Source organism: Pimephales promelas, chromosome 24, assembly GCF_988280905.1.
Source record: "Pimephales promelas chromosome 24, fPimPro1.hap1.1, whole genome shotgun sequence".
Taxonomy (NCBI): Eukaryota; Metazoa; Chordata; class Actinopteri; order Cypriniformes; family Leuciscidae; genus Pimephales; species Pimephales promelas.
In genome coordinates this window covers 11,270,478-11,297,361 of record NC_142792.1, presented here as the reverse complement: position 1 = coordinate 11,297,361, position 26,884 = coordinate 11,270,478, and the positions used below count along the sequence as shown (strand labels likewise).

At 36.5% G+C, this 26,884-nt stretch overlaps 1 protein-coding gene across 4 annotated transcripts in view; it reads right to left on the bottom strand.

The window, feature by feature from the left end:
- The window catches only part of ppfia2 (PTPRF interacting protein alpha 2), a 191,141-nt gene extending 165,723 nt beyond the window's left edge, over positions 1 to 25,418 (bottom strand). For all 4 annotated transcript variants that reach the window (XM_089126615.1, XM_089126618.1, XM_089126619.1 and 1 more), the window contains exon 1: positions 25,273 to 25,418. In XM_089126615.1, coding sequence (XP_088982741.1) covers positions 25,273 to 25,278 — 6 coding nt within the window. In that variant the 5' untranslated portion in view covers positions 25,279 to 25,418. The remainder of the gene's footprint in view (positions 1 to 25,272) is intronic.
- Positions 25,419 to 26,884: the final 1,466 nt, after the last annotated feature.

Here is a 26,884-nt window from a genome sequence, read left to right as displayed (position 1 = left end):
ACTGTGGTGTGTGACAAAAGACACTGGCTTCAGACCGGATGGGGATCCCAGTTCTCTAGGCTGTTAACCAGCCCTGCTCTCTTTGTTTGTAACCACACACTTAACTTTTGTTGGAGAAAATGACCTTTCTATAAAACAATAAAAAAACAAAAAAATAGAAAAGTGCTCTCAGAGTGTGCCACCCCTGTAGTTAAAGAGAAAAATAGTCTTCATTTACACATTTACTAGAGTTTTTCTTATCTAAACCTATATGAGTTCCTTTCTTATACTGAATACAAAAAAAGATATTTTGAATAATGTTGGTAACCAAACAGTTTCTGGTCCCCATTGACCTTTTTATACTACGAAAGTCAGTGGGGACCAGCAACTGTTTAGTTACCAACATGCTTCAAAATAACAGAAGAAATAAACTCATACAAGTTCAGAATGACACAAGGGTGAGTAAATAATGACAGAATTTCCATTTGTCCACCATGGGAAATTTATTCCGAATCGAAACGTGCCAAGTACCAAGATTCAGGTTGCATCTAAGCTTGCATTCATACCATGAAGTATTTGCAGAATAAAAGAAAGTCTACATATACTGGCATCACTTTTTAAACTGAAACGAATCATAAACTGCTCACCTTAGTGCAAGGGGTTGTGCGTGGATGCACATTTCAGAACTTCACTGGATATTGACATGGGTGATACTATTAGGCTCAATCCCAATTCACCCCTTGGCCCTAACCCCTTGTTTTCGAGTGTACCCCTTGGCCCTTAAAACAGAGTTACAAGGGCCAAGGGGTTGAAATATTCCCCTACGAAATGGAACAACCCTTCATGAACCCGTTACGTCATCAGTCGTCGGCGACGGCTCTGCCGTTACGGAGATTTTACAGGATTTCTCCATGACAACGACTGACAATCAGCGCAGCTGCTCCTAACTTTGAGGAAACATGATGATTATAACATTCCTTCCTCAAAATGTATGTCTTTTCTGATTCAGAAAGGTAATTTATTATAGAATTTCTTAATTTAAATGACTATAGTTTTATTATAAGAGTAAATAAAGTGCATGGTGGTGTCATCTGGCGCTAAATTTAAATGTTTAACCGTTTGCGAAGCCATCTCGCTGGTGATTTGCGATGCATTCTGTAAACTTTCTCGTAGCCCTCCGTTTGGAGTGTACCCCTGAAAAATCTTGACCCCTTCGCCCAACACCTCAATCACAACAAGAATCGGGACTCCCTAACCCTAGACGTGAATGTGCAAAACGGAGGGGTAGGGCCAAGGGGTTAATTGGGATTGAGCCTTAAAAACAGATACAAATTAGGATGCAGTTAAAGTGTGTAACATTTAGCTTGTCATGTGATCTAAAAAAGGAGGGGTGGCCAACCATAAAAACAATAAAACTACTTTTTTCTAGGTCACTGACATGACCATGTTTCTCATCATTTTAAATGTTTGTCCAAAGTACTAAATATATCTTTCTGCGAAAAAATGTAAGTATTCAAGTAAATCTTTAAAATATAAAAGATGTCAGATTATTTTAGTTCCTCTCTAGAACACTGTGAACAAAATGTTCGTATCTGTCCTCCCACCATGTTATTTGGTAAACTAAACTTTAAAAGTCTCCTCAAAATCTGAGACAGGACTCAATAAACAAAATGGTCCCTAAAGCACAAAGAGCTTTTAAGCGACGATGCATCAGGCCTTGCAAACATCTCAATTCAAAGACTGCTAGTCAATAGCCTTGAAACAAACCCGCCTCTATCTCATTTTTTTTGACAATACTTGTGACATGAATAAAACATTTCATGTCTTGAGTGTCCAGATATGATGTATATCTTCAATCTGTGCAAGGTGTTTTTTTTTTCTGTAGCAGAACCTGTGGGGATTTTGCTTGAAAGAAGAAACTGGTGAGCTCAGACGCATTTTAATGCTATAGATCAGGGGGGGAAATGCCATTTTGGTGATATTAATCTGCAGACAGATAAGGTGTTTGGATGTAGAGAGATGTACTGTAAGCCGTAAATACTTACTTTTTTTAATTAACAAACAGATGGCTAAACCCTGCAAGACCTGAGAAATGATGTCTCTTATGAAGACACACCGAACACTCAGATTCACTACAGACAGGATTAACTTTAATCAGAGATAAAATGCTGCATATCTTCTCATGCTGAAGGCAATCCTAGATTAGTTCATCATTGTGTTTATCCATCTTGGCATGATGAGAATGTAAATGAGAAGATGCCCTGCTTATTGTTAATAGTCCACTTGCAAGCACGGCTATCGTACTCTTTTTTTTAAATCCCTAACCTTAAGCATTAAACATGGCTCATAGTTAGCCCCAAAACATTTGTGCAATGGAGATGGGGGATATCTCAAATCAAATCATGCAGGTTGTTGAGGAGAGCTATGATATTTTCTAAGCAATAATGGAGGATAAAACAGGTGGAAAAAAATTTACTCGCATTGAAAACGGGACCAATAGCATATACAGTCACCAGAATATCAATGCATGGATGGATGGTAAAAACAGTTTAGACACTACATAGCTACACACTGGCAACCATTATAAAAGAGTTGATTGTAGGTTGATGACGCAGTGACGAGCTGAATGATGGGACTCGCTGTCAAGCTGATGGATCTAATAATGTTTATGGAGGAGTGCAAACATTCATGTTTTTTAACATTACAGTGGTATCAAGCAGCTAAAGAGACAGATATCATACGCGAGTCCCGCAGATATAAAGGAATAAGGACATTTAATTCTACCAAACTACCCGCAAGTGCTGGATTGCTCGCACAGGTCAGTTTATTAGACAAATTAAACTTGAGGTAATGCAGCGCTGCTTCACTTGGTCTGTAAAGTTACACTATCACACTAAACAGGATTTAAATGTGTGATGAAAGTTATAATGTTATTCTACCTGTTAGTTTGTGTTTGTTCGTTTGCTTTACGAAACTAGCAGAAAACTAGATTAGCAGTAAGCAGCAGTAGAATAACATACTGACTATGACTAAAAAGCAAGTGAACTCCAAGGCACTCTCAAGTGGAAAAGTTAAAAAGCCTTTATTATTATGGCTTGGTCAAATTAACCATCTAAAAAACTCCAACGCGTTTCGGCTATACGCCTTCTTCTGGGAGTTAAACAGATCTCAAACCAACAGAGTTTTTTTATAAACCAACAGTCCACCAATGGTTTGCTGTTTGCTTTGAAACATACTGACTATATTCTATCATTTTATCATGTTGAGCTAATGCTATATAACATTTATTTGTTTTACGTACATTTGCTCACCTGTCTAATAACTTTAAAGCTGTCAAGTCGTGACTCGTGAAGCTCTGTCAAGTCCAAGTTAGTCGCGGATGTGGAGCTCTCCGCATCTCAAAAACGCCATGCTGATATTTATCCTCATTTTAGTTCTCCTTGTTTGTCCCAAAGTCTGCTTGCCATGGTCTATGTTTGAAAGAAACAAGAGCTGCGTGCCGCTAAACACTACGCAGTTGTCAATGTCTGTCGCCAATATCCCAGTATGAATGGATATTGCGTCTTTGACAGGTGACATTTTTTCCACTTAAGCTGGAGATGGCCACTTATTTAAATTTGGAATTTCTCTGAAATAAATAAAAAAAAAATCTTTGGAGACTTTTGGGTTAGTGTAAGTACACAACTGCAGGGAATATATCACACTGTGCAAGTGATTTTTGGATATTTTATTACAAAATACTTACATATTGTACCTTTAACTTGCATTTTTCTCTATAGGCGCATCCACTATATTATGGAGATGTAAACATGCGGCTAGTGGCTTAAATGAACGATTACAAATCGACTAGGAAGATTTTTGGTCGGAGGGCAGCCCCAGGCAAACATGACTCATTTTCTTTTTCTTTTAGTTACTTTAAATGTGTTTAAAAAATGTTGTAGCCATATTATTTTGGAATATTTTAGGGAGTGTGGTTCATAGGTTGTCTACAAACCGGAAGGTTGATGGTTCAATCCCACTGTTCGACCTGACCAAGTGTCGAGGTGTCCATGAGCAAGAAACCTAACCCCAGCTGCTCCCGACAAGCTGGATTGCGCCTTGCATGGCTGACACCGCCGTTGGTGTATGAATGAGTGAGTGAATGTGAGGCAATATGTAAAGCGCTTTGGTGGCCATTGGGTCTGTGAAAGCACCTATATAAATTCAGTCCATTTACCATTTACCAAACAAAAAAATTCTGAGTAAAGATTGATGGTGTTCCAAAAAACATGTATGTCCTTGAGGCACTTACATCTCCCTTGAAATGAAGAGAAAGGACATGTGAGTGGAATTAAGGAGTGATTCTTGACCTGCTTTATGCAGAATAACCTCCTGTTACATGCTGATTGGCCATGTAGGGTCTCAGTTGCCAAGCAACCATCCAGCGGTGGCTGAAGCTCGCTGACAGGCAGCTGCTAATGGCTGTTCCGCCCTGAGTGGTGGGTTTAGGGCAATGCACAACACAACATAGCCGGACTTCTGATGCCCAACACGTAACACACATGCATGAGGGGGCCTGAAGCCTGTGGACAAACCCTACATTCACTCCATGTCTCAGGGGTGTATCAGTGCTGAGATATTTATTCAAAGCTACAACTGCATCCATACACAGCTTGCATCAAGCCGACAGGGGTAATGAAGCTTGAAAACATGAAATGATTTTGACATAAGTTTTAGCACCAATTATATCAAAATTAAGTCTGAAAGGAAAATATATTTATCAAATTCCTGGAAAACTTACAAGAAAAGAACCATGAAATTTTTTTATTTTTATTTTTTTTGACAGGCCGTGGTAATACGGCCCTTTTTTTTTAGACACTATCATGGTAATTTGGACATGTATTATGGTATTCCAATTCTTCTTTGGAAATGCATCATGCTAATTTTAATCATTTTTTATGTAATATACTAACTCTAACCCTAATATCATGTCTGTTAAGGTTAAGTGGTTTTATCATGTTTTTTTTGTTTTGTTTTGTTTTTTTAAATCTATTTAAAATGATCATGTGACACTGAAGACTGAAGTAATGATGCTGAAAATTCAGCTTTGCCATCATAGGAATAAATTACATTTTAATACGAAACAGTTATTTTCATTTTTTTTCCCCAAAATATTAGTTTTTACTCTATTCTTTTATTTTTATCACATAAATAAAACCTTGCGGACTCTTTTCAAAAAAATCTTTCTGACCCCAAACTTTGAACTTGAACGGCACTAATTTATCAACTTTCACAATTAGAAAGCATGAAATAGGTTAGGTCTGCAATCAAAGAGCGATTTGTTGGTCATGGTTATTTTGTGAGATACATTTTTTGCACTCAATCCCATTCAACAGAAGCAATCACAGAAACATCACTGAGTTGAAAAACTCATATCCTAAGAGCAACAAGATCTAGATCAATTTACCACGGATGATCACAGCAATCCGGTAACAGTGCTGTTACCCCACTGTTGGTGTTAAAACTAGAACTTCAGCTAACTTAATCCAAAATCTTTCTAAATAAGCTTGTTTGGAGTCTAGTGTAGGAGACTGCTGTAATATCTGAAAAGAAGTTACTTTGCTCTCCACCTCTCATTTCATTTATAAATTGATAGAGCGCGAGAAAGATATGTGCTTAACCATAATAACTAATAAACGCATATTATTATTAGTAATACATTATAAAACGTAATTTTGTGTCAAAAACTTGGACATAATAGTTTGTTTTTATCCTATTGTTAAATAAATGTATTTGCTCAGTCAGTGTCGTAATGGGTTTTGTTTCTGCTGTAAAAACCTTTGAAATAACTCAAATCATTATTCGAAGTGACATAGAACTTGTAATGCCTTCAAGACCTGCCTGCAACAAGACCTGTGTGCGTGCGTGCACTCTAGTTTTGGTGGCCCATTTTGCCCCAAGACTTGGTTTATTTTTGACACACTGCCACTGAGACATTGAGCTTCACATATTATCAAAACCCTAGCCTGGGAAAAAAAACAGACAACTTGCATGCAATTTTAGATTTGCTCTGAAAGTTAGTCAGGCAAAGAGCTCATTCAAACCCATTTCCAGTCCGCAGAAATCGCGGCACCAATCAGAAACGTTGGGGAGGGCTTTACACGATGACGACAGCGCTGGGATTTTGAAGCAGATTTTGTAGCCTACATTACAAAGATGGATGCCGCCGTCGAACATCACTCCCTCGAATCAGCTATTGCGTCTGTTTTTAAGCGATTTGAACGTATCCTATTTGTTAAAAACCAAGCAAAGAAAAACATTTGGAGATGTTTCTCCGCCGGCCGCTGCTCTGCATACGTCATCACCTTCATCGCTCTGATTGGTTTTAGGTCTACCCGCGACATCCGTTGGTGACGCCCCTCTGGAAATGATTTGCCAGCCATATCTCAGTTACAACTGAGAATGGTCTGGTTTTAACCAGGCTATCAAAACCCTCCTTCTAGCCATCATTTTCTGTCTATCTTCAACAGCTATCAATAAAAGTAGCAACAAGGGCAAAACAAGCATCTCAAGTGTGTAGACACACTAAAACTGTCTTCGCACTAAATATAGTGCTCACACACACACTACATCTGCCAAAGACACACACAGATTAGCTCAGAAAACCTCTGTCTAGCCGGCTCTAGTCAGGTATCCTTAGAGACTCACAGTTTGGCAGTAGAGAAGTAAGTCTGGCCAAAAGAGCATCACATCGGACTGGAGTGAAGTACCTGACTGAGCAGAACTGCAGAATTAATCTCTGTTCAAGGAGAAAAAGGAGAGAGAGACAGAGCAGTTTCAATTTAATGGAAATTGTGAGCTTCCTCTAAAGGTCTCTTAATGCTTCCAACATGTGACAGAAGATTTATCACTCCTTATGAGAGTTTGATGGTGGCAGTGACACAAGGGCTGAGGCCTCAATATCAATAAGAAAGAGTCATCCTTTCTAAATCTCTGCCACTTTGCTCTGAACAGGAATTGATTTTGTGGGATATATGTTCTTAGATTGTTCTTCAATATTTTCATATTATAAACAGTCCTTAAAGAGACAGCATTCATTTACTCATTTTTCTGTGCTTTCAAAAAATCAACATAAAAATGTATCATAAACATTGCCTGTTTGATTTGTAAGCTGCCCTTAAAGTTTCCCATGAATTATCAAATTCTTATCCATGAGAATCAAATTCTTTCCTTTTTCCCGTAGATCTCAAATCATATTTGTGCATGGGTTCACTTTAAAAATGGTTCATCAAGACACATTATGTCAGCTTTTACGTCTGTGAGACACAAAAAGCAATGAGGTTTGACACTGCCTTTTTTTATTTTAGCATATTATGTAATGCAACGTAACAGCAATGTTGTAGTACTCGGGATCAGACTTGTCCTTGATTCAGGGTCAAGACCAAGTCCAAGACAAGACCAAGAGCATGAGACAGACTTGAGACCGAGTACCGTCTTGAGTACTTTGACACTGCCGGCAACCCCAGTCCTTTTTATGGAGGAGAGCATTCTGGACATTCTTCAAAATATCTTCTTCCACGGAAGACAGAAAGCCATGATTGAAATGACATGAGGGTGAGTATATTGATTATCCCTTAAGACAGGCAAAGGGGAACCTATTCACAGAGAATTATCATGTCTGAATGAATTCACTGACTAATCTACATAAAAGTGGGTGTGCCTTAGCAGGCAGTATTTTAATGGAGATGTTTGTTTCCCATTTTATAGACAAAATAATAATGAGATAGAGAAAAGAGAAAGGGAAAGGCCAAGTCTACAGAAACACATTAACTTCCCATCTAATTGTGAATTGGCCACCATATAGGCTACCCAATTGTTCAAGCCCAATTCAACCTCAACATCAAAGGTTATCTAGCACTGGCTTGGAGATCCTTGGAGAATTCCAATGGCAGAAGGGGATTAATAATTCAGAAATCATTCGCGTGAGGAAACAGAAAGGTCCTGGGAGATTTGACACAAAGTTCATACACAACAGAGAAGGAGGATAGAATGAATGGATGAACATGAGTCTCCAGATGGAGGGAATACCAAGTGTTGGCTAAAAAATGAGGTGTGAAGGATGTAATCTCATCGCAAGATATGGTATGAATGTCCAAAGGGACTGATGAGAGTGCACTGCTTGGAGCTGAGATAGATGAGGTCATTCCAAAGAGAGCATGATGGCTTTTCCTGCATTAATTTTAGACAGAAGCAGGAATGGGATCTTTAAGAAGGTTTCAAAATGGATAATACAGATAAAAATGTCTTGGTGTGAAGAACCATAAAGACAAATTGCCATAAATGATCTTCCAAGTTGGTAAAATGATGCTTTGATGTAATAAACCATGGCTAGATGAATGAATCCACAGATAGTAGACCCACAGGTAAGCCAACAGAATAACGGATGCTCCAACAAGAAACATCAAGGCACCATCACACATCAAGAGAAGCGGCAGTATACCCGTAAGACTCAAAAAATTTGCTTACAACACAAGCTAATTTTAACTGTGCCTTGAAAAAACACTGTTTTCTGAGTAACCCGGACCTCCATTAACTATCAATTATTAAATTATACTAAGTGACATATTATGCCCCTTTTTACGAGATGTTATAAATATATGGTGTCCCCAGAATGTGTCTGTGAAATTTCAGCTACAAAAAAAAAAAAAAAAAAAAAAAACTCAGATATGCTCCGTTTTTGTGTGTGCCCCTTTAAATACAAATAAGCTGCTGCTCCCCATCTCTGTTCAGAAGACGGCCAATCCTGTACTTTAGCTTCAGATACAATAACAAAACACAAAAATAATCTCAGAAATAACAAGTAGCGGAGTGCAGTCTTACAGAGAGACTCAGAAAGAGGTTGCAACTTTTAGATGCACCTGGATATTTCTGAATGGTTTGTGGATACATTTATAGTTGTTGTGGAGTTACATTGATTAATCTGTTTCAGGGGGATTTCTGTTTATAATAAAAATAATTCATTGCTCGCTTGTGTTACTTTAAATAGTGTAGTGTGCTTATCTGTGACAGAACAGTTTGCATGCTTTGCTCAAATGAACGTGCAGATTAAGGGGTGGTAATTGTAAGGGGTGGTAAAGGGCTACATGCACGCATAAGTTCCGCATTTGACGTAAGGATGCTCGTCCATTTCCGGTTGTGTAGATTAAAGCGGAGGAAAACCGGAGAAAACGGGATTATGGCAGAGTCTTCAATATTTACTGTCCTCCCGTCTTTGAAACGAAACGTACATACGTTTAGATGTAATTTTATATATAGTTATGTTTATTTAATATAATTTTAAAAAGAAGCATAAACACAACGAGGGGTGTCTGTTTTATCTGTTTTTGTGACTAACGTTTCATTAGTATAACCATGGAGTATAAAATTCAATATAAATTCTCGGTATTGCATTGGACTCTATGATCGGCGGAAGTTATCGAGCATCCTTAATCCTTCACCGGAAATAACGCCGTGCATAGAGCCCATTGTGGGTAGGTTCAAATTTCTATGAGAAAACTAGTAAACCAATAAGATTTGCACTTTTGGTCACATGGCCATAGAGCCACTGCAGTTAAAACCAGTCTATGATTAAAACCTTAAAAAATATTTTGTCTCTGTTCTCTAGTATTTGCTGTTGTTTAATATATATATATATATATATTTAAATAAAATAGTAAATACAAAAATCTGAATGTCTGTTTGAAAGCGTGTAAATACTGTTTGACTTACTTTCTTCTCTGTGACAAGCAGACAATCGGTCTGAGCAAACAAATTGCATCCAAAATTCGTAAGAAATTTTTGTGCCAAACATACACATTGGTGTGAACAGGCCTTAAGTGTAAAGTATTTTTTTTTAATTTAAAGCTTTATTTTATGCTAAGCTACCGGGCTAATGTTGTATGTATGCTATGCTAATACACTAACTAAAACACACATTAACAGTCATTATAACAGTTCAAACTACATGCATCATAACACTATTTTGTAAGAATTATATTCAGGCACTAAAGACAGTACCCATTACAAATTCTTAGAGCCAATTGCTTGAGGTCTAATAGAGACTCGATTTCGAGGGAGGATTTCTCACGACGACACCGGATTAGGCTTTCTAGATTGAAGACGTTGAGAATTTATGCTAATGCTAATAATTAGCATAGTCCCTGAGGGACAGCAAAAGAGCAAACAGATGCTGCGACTCAGTGAATGTGTGCAATCAGCTAGAATTAGGACGTGTCACGTAGAGATCTCAACTGTTTGCAAATACATGACTGGTCTGACAACAACTGTGAATGTCAAAAAGTGTATTTATTCTATATAAATATTGTATTGACCTCAAAAGTGTGAATGACAAATGAACCACAACAGAGCTCCACAGTTGCAAAACGGTTCAGTCATAGTATCAGAGGTTAATACCATTGTGCTTTTAAACTCCAGTGTCTAATTTTTATCGTACTGATATTATCATGAATTTAATCTTGTTAATGCAAAATACTTAAAAGAATACACTGGAAATCACTGTATGGAAGTATCATCATATTTCTATAACATGGATGGAAGATATTTTCCAATATAATTCCAATTACAATCATGGAACCATGGTACAGTAATGGTATTACAGTACAAAGTGCTACAGTATTTGAAATATACTGCGGTACTAAAATCCATATACTTGGTACCAAATGGTACCAAGGTACTTCCAAAAATACCATGTATACTACCATGGTAGTACGGTACATTTAAGTTAGTTCTTAGTAGATGAATTATGTGAAGTTACAAAACAGGTAATTATACTATGTCTATGACGAGATACAATAATACCATGATATTAATTTAAAAAAATACCAAGACACTTTAAAGAATACCATGGTATTACCATGGTACATCTCCTCAAAATACGGTAATATGGAAATACCACCAAATATATATATATATATATATATACAGTATATTAACCCCTTATTTAACCCATTGCCATTACATATTTAAAACAGTAATATCCTATACTAAACCTAAACTAATATTGACAAACTATATATAATTTGAAAGCTTACAATCTTTACAATCTGCAGTTTTCATATTTGATGACTGATTTTCAGAAAAAAATTACAGAAGATCCGTAATCTATCAATTTGCAACAAGAATATTTTCATACTCCTAATGCGTGTTAAGACCTTTATTTTAAAATAGTGATGAAAATGAAAATCATGAAAGAATGGTAGAAACCATAGACAGTAAAATAAATGGACACAGCGCCCCCAATGGACACATATTATAGCATTACCAGGTTACACTTTATTTCGATAGTCACTTTAGACGTTCTACTAATTATAAGTAACTTTTCAACTACATGTCAACTAACTCTCATTAGAGTATTAGTATATTATAGTAGACTGTCAGTAGATTGTTAGGTTATGGTTAGGTGTTAGGCTTTGGGTTAGGAGAATACGTTTACTTGTAGTCGCCAAGTTAGTCAGTTGAATGTCTGTTGGGGGACCAACAAAATAAAGTGTTAGCAGATATTAAGCTGACAGTCTACTAATACTATAATGACAGTTAGTTGACAAGTGGACTATCAAAATAGTGGACTATCGAAATAAAGTGTTACCCATTACCATTGCACCATCAAAAAACATGGTACCGTGCGTGGTACCTTTTGGTACTTTTTTGTAGGTTAATTATTTGAAATATCTTGTATTAAACTTGTGTGTATTAAACTTACAAATGTATTACATGTATTAAAGATGTATTAAACTTACAAAAAGTACCATGGTATTACCAAGGTAATTCATAATGCAATGGTTTTACCAAAAACATTGATAATTAACACTTACAAAAAAGTACAGAGCCACTTACAAAAACAGCATGGTATTTATATATTAAAAAAAAAAAACATAGTTCATTCTAGGTATTTAATAGTAAGAATGCCATAGTATAATCACAGTAGGATAGCAGTATTTCAAAGAATGGTGCATGTACAAAATCGTTCTCTCTCATAGCTGGAAGGGGATTACAGCCTAGATTTCTACTGAGGTCTTCCCCACTCTTATCAAAGTCTTGTTTTCCCCTACATTCTCTCACAGATACAGCTCTATGTATGGTGCTGGTATCGACATACTGCAACCATGACAACACATCTTTTCAAATAAAGCCTCCAAGGACAGAAGTGCTAAAAAAAGAAATAAAACAAAGTTATCGCTGTAATATAGATCTGTGTATCCCGTGGCTTAATGTACCGTTACGATTACTTATTTGCTTAGTCAACACACAGAGTAACACTTACACCCTTGTGATTTTAAGCACTGAGCCACTGAGCTGATGGATTAGGTTTCGTGAGGGAGGAAAAGTTTTTTTTTTTGTGGGTTTTTATGTAGCCACGTTACACATGGCTCCTATCCTTTGCTGTAACTCATCTTATGCCCTATATTAGAACAGATTCGACCAGGCAGAGAAAAACAACACCACTCATCATACGAGCCCACCGGCGAGACCATTCAGATGAAAAATACAATTAGAGAAAGAGGGGACAGCGTTCACATCCATTCAGGACAGTCTCAAGCTAACGTTCACACATTAAAGCAGAGCTGGAGGGCTAAAGACTGTTTAGGTTACACCACAGTGATGTAGGCCCAAACTTCTTTGTGAATGTCTGTGAGAGAGGTTACAGAGATAGAAAACCTATAGAAAACCTTCATAAAAACCTAACCTTTAAAAAGGCTATTGCCACTTGGATGATGCCACAGCAGCCACAGTACAACAGCACCAGTGCATTCACCAAGAGAGCCAATTCAATGGATGGGGATTATTAGGAGGCCATGATTGGTAAGGGCCAATGGAGGGAATTTGGCATGAAACCAGTGTTACACCCCTACTCTTTACGAGAAGTGCCATAGGATTCTTAATGACAATGGAAGGGTCAAATAGCTGAAGCCACTCCCTCCGCTGGGATGTCCTGAGGATAAGACTTACTTTATGTTCACACTGCCGCAGACTTGAGCTTCCAACGTGGCCAGAAGTCATTCATTTTCAATGGAGGCTGGCTACTCTCAGCTGCAAGGAGCGCTAAATCCATCGGCGTCGCATTTTGGGCGTTTTGAGCGTCAATCAGAAAGTTGAAAGAAACTCAACTTTTTGGTAATGAGCTGTGACGCAGATCAGCGTCAAGCAGCGGGAAAACGCCAGCAACCAATCGGAATATAGACGTTCACGCTGGCTGATTCCAGAGAAACATGAATGTGAACTTTCGTTACTACCAAAACATAGCTCTGAGAACATGGAAGAGAATCTAATCATCGCCGCTGCTGTGTTTCCTACTGGTTTCGTATCATTTATGACCATAGCTGTCAACATTGAACATTGAAAATAAGGGAGATTTCCCGGAATCCATCCCCAAAATAAGGGATTTTTTTTACATGATTCTTACCCACAAACTTTAAAAATAAAGCACTAATCATTAATGACATGACATTGTTTGCTTTTGGGACCACATGAGCGCAACTTTTATTTGAAATATTTATGAAAGCTCGTTTTAAAGCGGGAATGCAATTAATTTGCTCACGGTGACACCGATTTGACCTAAAAAAATAATAATAATAATAACAACTATTTTTTTTTCCGACCAAATGTGATCAAAGCAGTTATAAGAATGTTGTCATTATAAAAGCTTTCTTCAATGTATTGCTTGTTTTTTTCTGTTTATTACATTTCATGTTGTGACACTTCTATTCTCCCTGCAACGTCAGAGCGTTCAAAGCGTCCAAAGCATCAACAAACTTCCCCATACTTTTTGACAAGTGTCCTTGATAGGGCGGCCAGAGCTTCTTTGACGCTCAAGTCGGCGGCGGTGTGAACGAACAGTTAGGCTCAGGACACCCAGGCAGTCAGCAAACCCACTCCCACCTGCTCCACAAGTCACCAGACCACCTACCGGAAGGTAAACATCCAACTCTACCCATACCACCCTGACCCTGGTCACACCTAGGAGTTGATTTTATTTCTGACCTTCCTGAGTCCGATTTTTTCACCTGTGTTCTAGTAGCGGTAGACCATTTCTCCAAAGCCTGCTGCCTGATCCACATGAACCATGGAAACCACGGTAACGCTTCCTTTTACAGTCCTGTTACCCATGTACATACAATGTACTTAATTATAATTACTGGGTAATAACTAGGTACTAACCCTGAACCTACCCCTAACCCATGTACTTACCTTGTATTAGTCAGTACTTTCTAGGTAAGTACACTGTAAGTACTGTACTGTAAAAGGAAGCTGTACCGAAACCACACCATGGAAACCACAGAAACCCTGTTTCAACACATCTTCAGAAACTTTGGCCTACCTGAATATATCGTCTCTGACCATAAATGACATATTTGAAGTTGCTTCTGCTGTTATAATGAGACAAAATCTAATGTCATTGTGTCGATTTGTGTTGTGGAAATCTCACTACAGTCTAGTGATGAAATATGTGTCCTGGATATGGGAAGCCTCAGGTGCCGCCTCCTTGTGGAAAGGTCAAGTAGGCTCAGATATAGATGACACTTTTTCTCCTTTTTATCTTTCCGTTATATTGAACTTTGTGCGCCCGCCATTGTCAGCGTCACCGCATGTTATTAAACTCTCACGCACAAAGAAAACTCATTTTCTCCACAAGTTTTAGCTCTATTGATTTTGGAATTTTATAACACAAGAGATGCTTTTCATTTTTATAATTGATTGTGACCAAATTCTCTTTTGCAAGACCGTTTACTGCTTAGTGCTTAATACACTAAAGGAAGCTGTACTTTACCAACTACCTCAGGGGGGACTAAATGCCGCTAGGTGGAACAAACTGTAATTTGCACTACTGTCTGTACTTCAAAATAAATGAAATGAAACCTAGCATTCGGGATTTGTTGTTTTTTTCTGTCAAACTCATATTGAACCGTGACCCCAAAATCCGAACTACGTCCCGAACCGTGACTTCTGTGTACCGTTACACCACTAATATGCAGTGATATTACCACAGTTTAGAGGTTTTAGAACTACATTTATAACTACACCAATTGTAACTAACTATCACGTTAATGCTTTGCTAATGCTAATGCTAAACATTTGGGGATTTTACTAATTTCTCAATTGTGACACTGGAAAAACAAATCCCACAAATCCAACTGCCCATGTTTATTTGTAAAATAATAGTAACGGAGACATGCAGCAAACAACCAACAACTGATCCATGACACTGTTATACTGCAGCACCAAAAAGTAATACAACAACAACAGCAATATTTTGTTTCCTGTATAGTAGCTAATCCAGTTGCAAAAATGCTATCAGGGGGGCCTTTCGCAGTGGTGTACATGAGTCTTAAGCATCTGGCCACTATAAAATCATTAAAGCTAATGAGACCAACATCTTAAGCAGATTTTACACTGTAGCCCCTCACTGGTCCACGACCACGAGCAGTCTTTGAGAATAGCTGCAGTGGCTAATTTCTGGCCGTGTGCTTCTAACACATTCTCTCTGTCCAAAGCACACTGTCAATTTCCACTCAGCCTCCTGTTGTGCAGCCTCATGAATCATTCATCAATACTACAGGAAAGAAAAGAATTGATGCTGGTGTCAGAGGGAAGCCCTGTCTCTCTGTCTGGCCCGCACAGGCAGACGCTACGTTCTCAAATGACGCTCTTCACGGACAGAACATAAAATACACAGTTATAAGTTTTAACCTTTATGTCACGCAGCACAGCAATTTGAAACTGAAGAGGACATTTTTTTCCATTGGACCCCATGCTGTGGATATAGAGCGTGCTGACATGCTGGAGAAGACTGATTCCTACTGAGCTTTGAATATTGTCAGATGTCTCATACTGGTCCTTCAGCTCAGGAGTCTAAATCAAAGGCTCAGCGCTTCTGACTGTAAAAAAGACAAACCTAAAACTCTTTTTCATGTAGACTTCAAAAGTCAATGTACATTTTGCGTTTGTACATTACATTCTCAGGATACTTTATTATATTGTATTATATTATATTATATTAGGCCTATAATATATTATATTAGGCCTATAATATATTATGTTAGGCCTATAATATATTATATCATATTATGTGCCTTTATTATATACTAGTAATGTTTCATAATATAAATAATTCACCTATATGATTTCATGATAAATGATAATGATGATAAAATTTTTAAATACAGAGTTTTTTTTTTACTGTACATTTCATTTTTGAAAAATCATTGTACTTAGATTTTAGTTAATAAACAGCATTTTCCTTTGTTGCATCACATTAGCTATAGGCTAAATAGATTTTTATTTCATTTTTTATTATTTATTTATTTTATTTATTTTTTGCATAGGCAAAAATATTTAATATCTTTTCTGTAGTCGATGTAACCGCCTATAAAAACTGACTATCAAAAATTAACCCACTCAAAAAACAATCACGAGAGCAAAAAAAAGTAAAAATAAAACTAGCCTCGCTCTCCCTCTCCTTAGTCTCATTTATAGTATGAAAAAGACTAGCATTTACTCTTTTAAAAGGCAAACATCAGGCAAATGCACCTAACATCCATTTTCAGCTTTTTTTATTTTGTACAAAACCCTCTTGATAAGTATGCGCTCGCTGACAAAAGCTGTCACTCACACGCCATGAGATCGATGGGGAACGTGGGGCCTTTGTTGCCGGTTGTCACAGCCATAAATTTGCATACACACTGAGATCTCAGTCGCAAGGACAGCGTCACATACCCCTGTGACTGAGATCTCAGTGTGTGTGCGTAACCACACTCAAATCACACAGGACCACCAGAGCTTACCGCACACTGCCTCACAAACATGTGGCAAACATGAACTACAACACAGAAAATGTGACAGCACTGAATGATGTGACAGCACTGAATGCACTGAATTTCTAACAGCATTATGCCTATAAAAATATAGGAAATTTCCTCTTTTCCTCAGTTTTTGCAGTTTAATTTGAATTATTCAGCTTTGCAGCTTGCTTGACGGCTAACATGAGGTATTTATCTGCCATGAAATATAATCCATTGTATGACAGAAATTCAAAGAGATTAGGATTTTAATGTTTAGAGATTATCAAAATATTTACCTGCATCTATAAATATTAGTCTAATTGCTTCTTTCAAATAATCTCAGCAAGTTTAAAATGCTGCCTGAACCTGATGGAAAAAGTTCATTCTGTGATTATATTAAGTGGTATTTGCTGTTACTATTGCTCATTTTGGTTTTTAGAAACTAAAATTATTTTTCTAAAGCATTTTGTTTTTGTTTTTTTTAATGATTTGTCAGGCAAAAACATAAAATGAGGGTGAAAAACAATTATTTTCACAATGCTGTTCTTAATATTATTTGCATTTAAGTAAGTGTTAGACCTGAGATGAAAGAACGTATTACAGAGCAAAGCACAAAATATCAATCACAAGGGACAAATATGTACTAAATATTGTAGTTGAAAACAGATTTAATGTGAAAACACTGAAAAAAGTAAATGGAAAAATAAAACAATTTATTTATTTGAATTAATTTTACACAGTTTTTAAAATATTGCTGGATTCAAATAATTCAAGAAATGAAGCAAATAAACCAATGTTATTTTAATATAATTTCGTAATGTTTTGAATTTAATCAGTTATCAGTTTTTATCTTTCAAGTTTGGTTTATGGTCAAAGTTTTAGAAATTGTGCAATGCTTTTGTAATTTTTATTCATTTTTTTATTTTTATTTCCATTTACCTTTATTTAAGTTTTATTTGAGTTTTCATCTGTTTTAGTAATTTTATTATTTAAATTTATTTCATGCAGCTACCAAGTTAACATTTCTAAAATTCATTGTCATTTTTTTAGATTTAAACTCTCATCTTAAGTTCAGTGCAAGCAACACTAATGAATCTCAAAGATTAGTTGGTACAACATTGAGTATTAGACAGCAATGGGTGGCCAAGGTTTTATAAAGCAATATTTAACACAAACACTGTCTGCTACAGCAGAAGAGATGCAATCTAGCCCGCCTTTTCAAATTACAGTTAAAGGCGTCAGTTGTGGGTGGTGATCGGAGATGAATGTGGCATTGGTTGTGCCGTGTTAGCTGGTGTGGTCTTTCATATCCTGAAATAGCCTATATTTGAAACAGACAAAATAATACAGAGAGAACAGGAGATGGTAATCCGACAGATTGGAGGTATATGCTGTCGATTCCCATAGAGGGTGCGCATCGTGAAGTTGCAGGGAATCTGAGGATCTCTGGGAGAAAGAGGCTCAGAATAGCTTTCTGCAGAGGTTATATTCTACACTGCACCACCTGTTGTTTACCGCAAGCTGATGACAGGCGAAAACAGTCACCGTCATCCACCCACCAGCTCAACACCTGCAGACCTCACCACCTAATCAGATAAAAACAACGATGCATCTGATGCATCTGCTACATAACGCTACAATAATTGATCCAAATATATATATTATATGAAGTATGTGTGACCCCTTCTGTCTACTTCATTCATTGGATTTTGAGGGCGCATCCTTGCCGGTTCTTAAATCTTAGGCAGACTTGACAGATGATTCTAGTTTTTTTTTTTATTTTTTTGTTTTTTTGTTAATTTGAGCTTAATCAGATCAATCAAACAATAAGATTGTTCCACTGGGTTTTGGATTATTGCAGAAAATAAGGTACACTGTAAATAAATCGTAAAAAATTAAGTAACCTGGTTGCCTTAAAATTTTAAGTTCGTTGAAATGGAAAAAGTGAGTTAATACAATGAAGGATACTGATTTAATCATCAGAAACTCAAAATTATATGTTATCTGAACTAAATAAATTAAGTTGATTTGACAAAAGAAAAAATGTTGTGCTTACTAATCATGAAAAGTTTTTTTTACAGTGTGACTAGCAAAAGCTTACACGTTCTTAGACGTTTTGGTCACAAATGAATCAAACTTTAATGAATTTAGAATCATAAATACAATCGGCAAAAAGTCAAAAGCGTAAACTATAAACAAATGACTGTTGGGTTAACTTAAAGCAAGTAAACCTATAGTTGACTTGAAATGAATACTTCGATTTAATACAATGAATGCTCAAAAATAAGAGGTAAGTGAACACTAGCGGTGAAAGAAATTACATATTGTATCTTTAAGAATTTGAGTTAATACAATAAAGGAGACACTTGTTAGTAACCTCCTTTAGAAGATAAGCAAAAGCTTTAAAAAAAAATGCAAGTTCATTCCCTAGTTTACTGACGTGCGTCTGTGGAGGGAAAAGTCTGCTTTGTGCGGGTGCAAAATAGTAATGATACATGCGTCAGTGTACAAAGTCATTTGCGCCGGGTGCAAGACAGAGCCCATAGACTTCAATGTTGAGGAAGCAGAACATTAAACTGGACAGGAAAACGTGTTGCTAGGCAACAGATGCCGAACAAAGCTAACCGACTCAGCATAAAGGCAGGATATTGATAGTGCCCATGCATGAGCACTAGAGCAAACCGTCAGTCTAGACTATGAGAAAAGACCACTAAGCAGGCTTGATATATGGTGAGCAGTGATTTACTATGAAAAAAAAATCACATGAGCCAATTAAATCATACTCAAACAGATCACAGTGAAAGTATTTGATCTGTCGCAAAGGTATCGTTAGCATTTTCTAATCGTTATTCACTAAGTGCATTTGTCTTTGTCAGGCTAAGGCGAAAGCTTGGAGTCCCATCAATTCTGCGATCGATTTACAGTAATCCACCTGAGCTGTACAGGGACCCTCTGAGCTCAGAGTCCCGTCAGCTTTGGAGCGTGGCCAGATCCAGGCAAACAGCAATGGGGAAAGTCCTCCCGATCCAATTCATCACCGATCTGTCACATCATTTCTGTGTAAATACAGTCAAAGGTCTGTATCTAGTCAGGATGATGGACAGCAACAGTGAGTTGCAGCCATGCAAGTAACTGTGCTATTAACTTCATATACAAATGTCTTAGAGTCTCTCATTTTTAAATACCCAGTTTCTCAAACCCTGTGCAAAGTCTCACCCCACAGACTTCCAGTGCAATTGCATTGCTGTACAAGTTTTGTTTTATTTTACAGACCAAAGGACGGATTGAAATTAATGTAAGGGATGTTGTCAAATGTACTTGTTCTTTATGAACAATCTCACTCCTAATAAAAAAGTGTTTTGTAAAGTCCGTGTGGTTGTTTACCAAAGAACAAAACGGTGACAGTGAAGAACACGTTTGAAAAAACTTCATTGTCATTTCCAATCCAGCTCTCAAATTATGCAAAATTTGTAAAATAATATTCACGATACATCAAATTCTAGCTATGAAGTATAGCCTTAGCAATTAAGGTACAGGAGACGACTACTTTGTTCCAAAACAATTTCCACCAATGTCCAAAATGAAATACTGTTAAATAAATATTTTGAATGTGGTAGTTGTGTGTGGTTTTTTATTTTATTTTATTTTTTTATTAATTTTAGAATAAATTGTCAATTCTACTGTGAAGGACATTGTTTAATAGTGCGAAAAATGTGCTCAAGGTTTACTTTTATAAAAGTCCACAGGGCCAAAAGTGTTGAAGAAACATCTATTAACAGAATGCAAATGGTGAGTAGGAATATTAATCTCCGCAAAAGCAGAGTCAGCCTTCTCATACTAGAAGAAAACATGCATATTCAAGCTTTTTTCTTTTAAATACAGTCATCTGCGAGGGAGTTTCTCAAACACTGCAATAACGCTAAATAGACACTATCGTGGCGAAGCTTCCTCAGGATCACCGCTAACAAGATGTTTAACGGAGATGTGATAACTTCTTTCTTTACCACAAAAATTATCAATAATGTCTTATTGATGGCAGCATTAAGCTCTGAGAAAAATGCCATCTTTTGTGTTGTCTTTTAAGGAAACGGTTTTCAAACTGAAGGATCGCAAGCGGTGCAAGGGAGTAAAAAAATAGAGAAAAGTTTTAGTTAAGATGGACTTTTTTTATATTTGCATCATCAACTTTTATTTTCTACCAGTAGCATTTTACCATTATTTTATAGTAAGAAACAAATCTTTAAAAGTTAATTTCTGACAACATAAAAAGTAAATTATTTCCAAGTAATATTTTAACAAATTCCTTTTAGTACGATAACAATATGACAACATAAAATGAAAAATTACATGCATGTATCAGTTTTAAAACACTATTATGTGGGATATTATATATAATAACTGATAGGCAAATTAGATAGGGTTGTATTTAAGTTATGACGTCACTCTGTAGGCCAAAACGCGAAAGTGAGTTAGCATTTTAGCACTCCCGGTTCCCTCGCTCTAAAGTCTAGGATTTTTGAATGGGTTTTTGCTAAATCGCCTGAAATAAGATCTGTGGTGAACAAAGCCTCTAAATATTTTCACGTTTTGAACTATGACATCAAACACACAGTTATAACCTGCTTGAGGTTTTTTAAACTTTATTGTGTCTGCTTTTGTTTTTTAAAAACTTTATAGGCATCAAAAGATATAAATTTGATTAACTTGTAAAGATTATCTTGATAAACAAAACGTGTAAGGGTCACAACTCTTTGTTGAACACAGATATTATTTTTTGCGATTTTCCAAAAGTCTATGGGGAAAATGCATTGCTTTTCGATCCCATGTGCGGCTAACTATCGAATTGTCCTACAAAGTGACGTCATCACTTTGGCGCTCTCTATTGTCATAGTGCTAAAGCAATTTGTTAATATATATTAACCAATACCTATACTATATATTTAAATAAATATATTTTCTCACTCTGACAAATATATATCCCAATATATACATAGAACAAACACATATAAAACATATTTTCATTTAAATTAGATGTTCAGACATGTCTGATGTTTTATGCATAGTCTCAAACATCTACAGAAACGGTCAAATGCAACGACCCTCACTCTCTGTGCAGTGGTGTGAGCTGATTTTGTGGTGGCCTGCCAGTGTCCCCAGATGGGCAGTAGTGGGCACTGAAGCCCAGGGCAGAGCACTCAGCCTGGTATATTCCTGCACACTCATGTACCAGCCACCCCACTGTACATCTGCACATTCAGGCCCTCCAGGTGTTGCTCCCCCTGCTGGGCAGGAGCAGTGCACTCGCTGCTTTGCAGAAAAGCAGGGCTTATATAAGTGGCCTATTCTGAAGGTATAGAACAAGTGTCACCTCAAGGTAAGAATGTGGAGCAGCGGATGACAACATGTGCTGATTGAGTGATTATGAAACAAGATGGTGACAGTACCATGAAACGGGTCACGAAATGCAATGTGTAGAACTCGTATCAAGGCATTTAGAAACATTTCACAATGACAATTGATTGACAAGCCCTACAAGTAAATCACAGTGTGATGGTCGTATAAAATATGATTAGTAAAACTATAGTAAAATTAAATCTGTTGCCCAAAATAGTCGCATTTAGTTTTTTGGCTACTGTGAATTTTGCTTGAATGAGTTGCTAACCTCTTTGCGGCAATACAATAAACCAAAAAAGGATATTTATTATTCTGTACGAAATGTTTTTTTCCCTCTGGATATGGACTTGGATATACAAAGCCGAAAGTTTCTACTGCAGAAATTTGTACAATTAATCAAAATGACATAACTCAATCAGCATTTTTCTAGTTATGCCCAGTTTTAAAATATTTTGTTGTAGAAATGGTAAGTAAAAATATTTTAAAAATGTTTATTCAGTAGATCACAAACAACTGGAAAAGTTATTAGGGTTTTTGAATTTTATTATGGACAACGGAGTCAAAAATGGTAGAAAACTAATGGAATATGCGATATGCAAATTTGGATGGGCATATTTATGAAGGACATTTCATTTAACATTCTATTTAAGGGAATTAAATTTAAGACTAGTAATGCATTTAAGTAAACTCCATTTAAACACTTTTGTGCATAACTAGCTTTACGTGTGTATTATTTATTACATCTAATGACTGTTCAGCATTCAAAACGCAACCAACATTGATGGCATCATTGGTATTTGCATAAATAACTACTTTGGTCTTCATCTATTAGCATGACTGATTGGTCTTGTTTTCCTTGCATTAATTTAATTGTAATACCCAAAACCCTATATACAGTCCATAAAGTTACGTGCTGAATCATGTCATATAGCAAAGAGGCTTTTCAAGCACTCTGGTTTCTTTCAGGACATTCTAAACACAGTGTTTATAAACCTTGACTACACACATTCCATTCATAATTCATCCACCTCCATAAATTCCATACAATTTAATCATTTCACCATGGCAACAAGTATTCAAACTGACAATTGATGCCGATGGTCCTCGCTACAATATAAACATGCCTTAAACATACTGTACATTGATGCATAATACAGATTTTTTTTATTTTCCCTGGTAGTTTTAAATTTCTTTAAACGAATGGAAATGTTCAAATCCACCTTCCAAGGTTAATTTGGCCGCTAAAAAGAGATCACTGGAAGACGTGTGAGTTAACAAGAGCAGCACATGAGCAACAGCACAGATGGGCAGATAACACGCTATTAACTCACTGAATTGGAGTGCATTGCTGTCTTGAGTACATATTCATCTTGTTTGCCATACTGTTTACATCTCTTGATTACAGATTAGTGTGAGATGAGTGCACATGTTGGACAGACCTTAATCCTCATAAAAAAATAAAATAAAAACTTAGGGTTTTCTACAGTATATGGAGTTATGTGCCACTAGGATATCTCATAAGCAGATTAAGGTACTCTACTGTAACATAATATGCATTATTAACAGAAGCAGTAAACCTATAAATTATTACATTTAAGTGTAAACTTTAGTCAAAACTTCAGTTAAACTAATGGTTCTTAACAATGGGCCTCGTCAAACTGTTATGGATGACTTAAACGTATTTAAATGAATTCATTATTATAAGAGGACAAAGAGGGTGTGTGTTAATATTTTAAATATGAGGGGAAAAAATAAACACTAAACTTGGTTAAGGCATTTATCTGACTACATTATTTGTAACAAAAGGCAAACTACAGCTTTTTATTTATGAAAAAAGGCATATAAAACAGAAAGCTCACATGAAATAGCATCCATTGACCACAGTTATTAATCTTTACTTTGTTCTCTCTTGTTTTTGCATGACAGCCTGGTCAAACATTATGCATATGCTCACATAATTTCTGCAACACATTTTAACAATATTTGACTAAAGGGTGAAGATGTCAATGTACATATAGGCAAGACATCACTTTTGTCCACTACTAATGTAACTATTAAACTGTTAAAAGAAAGAAAAAAAACCATAAAATCAATATAAATTATATTTACAATGCTTGAAACGTCTGGCATCACAAATGAATCATTAATTAGTTTAATATATCAATACTCCCTATTTCTGTTGGTGGACTTTGAATATTGTATTAGTCAAAAATGGTTAAACCCACTAGCTTAAATGGTTGATATCAGTAACTCTCTAAAAAATACATTTTAACCAGATTCGTTCTGGTTCAGTTCAGTTCTAAGAAACACTTTTATATCAATTGTTTGCAGTTGGCAACTTTTTTCACATCATATACTTTTGCAAGTTGAACTTGACTTTAAATGTGATTTTCTATAACCCCACCAGCAGGTACAGTATGCAACATTCTGTTAAGTATTAGATGCACATGTACATTGTCCAAACAATTTTTAATTGCAAATAGATAGCAAAGAGAGATAAATCTATTAAAGCAAGGTATATGTGGGAGAAAAAAAAATGCTACAAGCACGCTGATAAACCTCACTCAACGAATTGATTTTAAAACCAGAAGCAACCACAATAAAAAAGTACACAGGCCACCAATGCAGCCTTCAACCAAACACACACACACACACACACACAGAGAGAGAGAGAGAGAGAGTTAACCCACCATTATGGGGTAATCAAATTCCCCATGATGAAAAAGTAATAGAGATTGGCCAATGTAGCCTGCGGTTGTAGAGTGAAATTTCTAATAATACAGTGATAGACTGGCCTTTAACAACACTCACGGCAGTCGTGTGTTATTATGATATCATAATAAAAATGCCCCAGAACTAATCTAGATTCTTTCCATTTTTTTTTTTTACAAGGAGATGCAGGTTATGAGGGGTGAAAGTCTCCTCATATTCTGTAAATAAGAAAACCCACCCAGCAAAGATAGTAGGGTAGACCTGTAAATCCGCAAACTGTCTTGAGACTAAATAAATCCTACAAAACAGATTTCATATTCTAGTTTAAATTTTTCAACTGGGTTGTGTTCAGTGTTGTTCAGTCGATGCTTACCTTCATTGTTTAGCTCCATGGAGACCAAAACCAAGACAGACATCCCTCCTGAGCGTTTACGCCGCACATGACAGTCTATCAGGCCGAAGCTGATGCATCAGCTGTCTCAACAGGATACCAGAAGCTTGGGGATTATGATGGCAATCCTATGAGAAGCAAGAAAAACAATGAATGAACAAGAAGGGTATGACCAGCTCTTTTATTTGACTTTTGGCAACTGTAGCCCTGTTTCCATATCTGAGCTGCCAGGGTGTCTGTTGTGTTACCTTCTAAAGGGCCATTCACACAGAGCACGTTTTTGTGTTTAAAACTGTTAAAAATTTGTAACTTATTTTAACTTGTTTTTAAAAAAATTCCATATCATGCGCAAGACGGGATTGCATTGGTCAAGGACGTCTGACTAGCACATGTTTTCAAAGAAAAAAACAACAGTAAATGCAAAAGCTTGAGGTGCGTGACAGTGGAAGGAAAAAACGCAAGGTTTTAAGATGCGTTTTTTTTTAAAAAGTTGAACTCTTTTAATTCGAGTGTCACGTTTTTAGAAGAGCCTAAAACCTAAAACCCAAGATACAAGGGAAGACACAAGCGCATCAATCGAAGACGTCCGTCCAGCACAGGTTTACATAGAAAAACAATGAAAAGGTAGTGCAGTAAGTGGAATGAAACAAAGCGTTCTGTGCGAACGACCCCTTTGGCACCACTGGAACAAACAAAGGCAATGCTAAGCTATAAACAAAACAACATCATAATAGCACAACATTCTAAATAGCTAGATTTTATTTAATACCAAAAATCTATAAAATATTAACATTTTACCAATGTTACCCAAAATGTACATATGTTTATTTTTAGAATAAGATTAGTGCTCAACAAAAACAGCATTGTTGCAACATCTTGCCTAGCATTTTGTATTATTTGTCCTTTAAAAGATCTAGAAAAAATACTAAGCAAAATTACTTAAAATATTAGTCTTGTTTTCTTTACAAAAATCCAAATTAAGTGATTTTTTGTTTAAAACAAGAAAAGATTTACCTCAGTGAGGTTAAAAAAAATCTAAGGTTTAAGAATGTTTAGATATTTGTACTGAGTATAGACTAATCCTAAGTAAAAACAATATTTTTGCAGTGTAAATAAAGCCTTGATTAAAATTTTCTCAAATTATAACAAAATATTGTCCATGCTTCATTCACACACCCAATGAGACAACGCATTCAGTACAAGTAGTGAGCGGGTGTGCAAGAGAGCCGCAGACTGTGTGTTTGTGTGTGCCGTTGCAGAACATGATGTCCTGGGACTTAATTATTCCACACAGACGCATCACTCTCAGTGAAGGAACCCTAATTGAGGGATTCAGAACAAACACACAACAATGTACACAACTCCCCCCTCCCACTCTCCAAAGAGACCTCAGCTGACTGCCAAGGGCAATGTCACTGGGACAGCCCAGCAGATGGGCCTTTCAGTTTTCGTTTCTGATGCGAGTGCTTGCTGGTCCCATTGCGGACTGGTTGCAGCAGGTTATGCTTCATATGTTATGCTTTATCTATGGAGTGTTACCAAAATCTACTTAGTTGTGTGGCTGTAGAGGGGTAATACAAGTTACAACACTGGG